The following is a 3374-nucleotide window of genomic DNA, read 5'->3' on the forward strand; positions in this document are numbered from 1 at the left end:
TAATTTTTAAAATTTGTCACATTAATTAAGTTTAAAAAAAGTTAGTAAAATAATAATTCATTTCAATTAATAATAGTATGACTCGTTAATTAGGTTTAAAAAAAGTTGATAAAATAAAAATTTATATCAATTTATAATTATAATTGGTGAATTGTTAGCTTCATTGAGTAGCAATTCTTGTTTATCTGAAAAATATAATGATAAATGTATGAAGTTAAGTAATTACTATAACATTTTTATTACCAGGATATGGGCCAATTTGTTGAGCTATGTAACCATTAACCTGATGACCTGCCCTTCTTAAAAATGTTAAAATGCGATCAGGAGCATCATCCTCTATCAAGTCTTGCATGAACCGTTTAATTTCACTAGTATTTCTATTCCTAATTCTACCCCTTGAAGAATTACAAGAATGGATCTGAAAAAATTTTTTTTTTAGTTGTTCCTAAATATATGTTGACTTTATATGTTATTTACATTCAAGTTTTGAGAGACTTGTTTGAATTCCAAGTTGTATTGGTTTTCTAGAAATCTTATCTGGCCTTAAATATTCAAAAATAAAGAATTGTAAGTTTAATTTTAATTTTTTACTTCTTACTTATACAATTACATATATGAACACTCACACATAGATAAGTAACCTACACATTTATTTATTTAGATGAACAACAACAAATAAGAGGAAAAACAATAATAGAGAAGTTTTGTACATTGCTTCAAAGATCTTGAAGCCACTAAAAAATAAATTCTTTCCCACATTGTAATTAAAACATAACTATACATGCATATCACGTGTATCTATAATATTACAAAAACTTGCACAAACCAACACAACCGTTTTTTTTTTTATAAATTAAATTATACCCATGAACTCCCATATTTTGGGATGAGGTTTAATAAACCGTAAAAGAGCTGCGTGATAGCTCTCCAGATAGTTATTGGTTCTAATATCCTTGTCAAATATAGTGAAGGCTTCTGGTCGCATTCTTACAAACCAATATCCAAATACATACTGGTACATGAAATCATAGAAATACTCAGCTATCTCAGTATGTTGTACAATATACATGATAATAGAATTGAAGCCATCTAACATGCTGGGAATCCTATTATTATTTGAATTAGGTGGTAAATACGGCAGAGCAAGTACCTGTAATAGTTATGGTTAAGCTGCTTTATTTTAATATGTTCATGAAATAATTAAAATGTGGTGAGTACCATTCTAAAAATTCTGGCAGCAATAGGATTGGCTTTTACCAAATTGTACATTCCTGATTCTTTACTTCTCAGGTACCGTAAAATTGACTTAAGACAAAACATTCAAAATACATTTTTAATAATTTGTATAGGAACTTATTATGTTAATTTTTACTTGACAATAATGGAAATAACATCCTTGATGACTACTTTCTGGAAATACTAATCGGATTGCATTAATTAGTCCAAGTTCAAAATCCGTGATTATAGTCAATTTATCGTACTGTAGTGGTAAAACATTACAGACATATTTAAATAACCCTACATATATTTCCTCAGTTTTACCTGTAAGTATAGCATATACCATTGGAAAACTCTAAAACCATAAATAGTTAAAATTGTATTAATATTAATTATTTAAGTATTTACCTAAAATGTTAAAAACAAGATGATTTATTATGTGATGTACAATTTATTACTTACAGCATTTCTATGAATCACTTGAAAGGTGAACAATTGATAGCAGTTGTTATCCAATGTTTTGGGAACCATCTTAAAAGTTCCGTCACACCCAGATATTGTAACCTAGAAATGAATATTTTAGCAAGTTTTCTATTATTTCTTCAACCACACTAGATAACTTACATTATGTAATTCGTTTTGATTTGACTCTGTCACGATGCACAATATAATATAAAAAATAATAGTAAAAAAAAGGAAACGAAAGAAAACAACAAGTGTATATAATATTATAGAACGATTAATACGTATAATAATGATATTAATAATAATAAAAGAGAAAAGAAACAGACGTCCTTTTTTTGTAATAATAATGCGTAATAATAATAATAACACTAATGCGCGAAGACACAGCTCACACAAAAATCAGTATCCCGACGGAACAAAGTCGACGGAAATAAAAGAATATATACATATAATAATATATATATTTTATATATAAAAAAAAGTCACTGTCGCGAACAGAGGAATAAATAAAAATACGACGTTCGCAAAAAGTCGCGGAAAATGCACGGACAGCGTAAAGACGGCGGCGGGCGGAGATCGGTCTTAACGCGCGGTTAACAACAGACAAACGCCGCCGAAGCTCTCGGCGGTCGTCACCCACGCCGCGGGATCTTCGGGGCTCATCGCCGACTCAGAAACTGGTTCGATTAATCGCTCGGGCGTCCCGATTGATTATCGAACGAGTGGTGATACCTAGGCAAGGGGGTCTAGCGGGTGAGATCGAGGTATTCGTGCGACACGACCGTGTCAACTCAATACGATGTTTGTTACAGAATAGTACACCGACAAATAAACCATCAACTATGAGTGGACCTTGATAATCTTGAAATCTTGGGTATGTAACCCAATAAATTAAAGTTTGTGTGTGTCTACAGTTATTAACTAAGAGTATGATGTAACAAATAAGAAATCGGGACTATGATTAAATTATTATTTTGTATTAAAACAAGTTTACACATAGTACACTTATGCTACCAAAATCTAACTTGTATATTATGTACCAATGGGGTAGGTAATTGTTATATAGTACTAGGTATTGTTGTGAAAATACTTACAAACTTGGCTGTTTTTGAAACGACATAGTGAAATGTTTATTACTATCCATTTGTAATAAATTATTAAAATGTTGCAGATTCTTCGGTGTTGAAGGGAACACTGATTTTCGTATTTGCCGCATCCTTTCAGCTGCTTGCAAAAATGTATAATTTTCAGCTCCTTCAGGATGGCTGTTGTATTAAACATTTATTTTGTATAGGTATGTGATAGTTATTTTAAAGTCTATTTTATTTTTAAAGTTACCTAACAATTGCTTCTACGTATAAAGATCGTGCTGAGTATGGCCGAGCAATTTGTTGAATACATTGATGTCCAATTGAACTTCGGAGTTTCCTCATTTCTATATTTACTTCATGGTTATGTAACCTCCGCAGTTGAAAATGTTTATTATTTGTATCAGGAGAAATTGATCCAGTTGCTGGGCATTTATTTGTGATTTCTTCACATTTTAAGTACCTAAATTAAAAGATTTGTATACTACATAATTATGTTCGAATTGTAACTATTATATTATTAGTGTTTTATAATTTATTAATTTAACTCTGAATTTCAAATGATAACACAAAATGGTTTAAAAAATAGAATAAAAGATATTA

The 3374-nt window shown here is 30.1% G+C and overlaps 1 protein-coding gene across 1 annotated transcript; it reads right to left on the minus strand.

Annotated features, from left to right (window-relative positions):
- Nucleotides 1–214: 214 nt before the first annotated feature.
- Nucleotides 215–3116, minus strand: LOC126552059 (uncharacterized). The gene is made up of 10 exons (XM_050206527.1): nucleotides 3022–3116; nucleotides 2778–2948; nucleotides 2482–2552; nucleotides 1843–1868; nucleotides 1681–1782; nucleotides 1373–1573; nucleotides 1219–1305; nucleotides 865–1150; nucleotides 478–542; nucleotides 215–418 (listed from the first exon to the last, which is right to left on the minus strand). Exons 1-10 carry the CDS (start codon nucleotides 3114–3116, stop codon nucleotides 215–217), a joined length of 1308 nt encoding a protein of 435 aa, XP_050062484.1.
- Nucleotides 3117–3374: the final 258 nt, after the last annotated feature.

The sequence above is a fragment of the Aphis gossypii genome, chromosome X (genome assembly GCF_020184175.1).
Source record: "Aphis gossypii isolate Hap1 chromosome X, ASM2018417v2, whole genome shotgun sequence".
In the NCBI taxonomy this organism is placed as follows: Eukaryota; Metazoa; Arthropoda; class Insecta; order Hemiptera; family Aphididae; genus Aphis; species Aphis gossypii.

Bases quoted from the DNA above. Each gene is read 5' to 3' on its own strand.
- LOC126552059 (XM_050206527.1), bottom strand. From the start codon at position 3,116: ATGAGGAAACTCCGAAGTTCAATTGGACATCAATGTATTCAACAAATT. The intron at 1,783-1,842 runs GTAAGTTATCTA...ATTCATTTCTAG, and splicing joins ATCAAAACGAATTACATAAT to GTTACAATATCTGGGTGTGA. The intron at 1,574-1,680 runs GTAAGTAATAAA...TTATGGTTTTAG, and splicing joins AAGTGATTCATAGAAATGCT to AGTTTTCCAATGGTATATGC.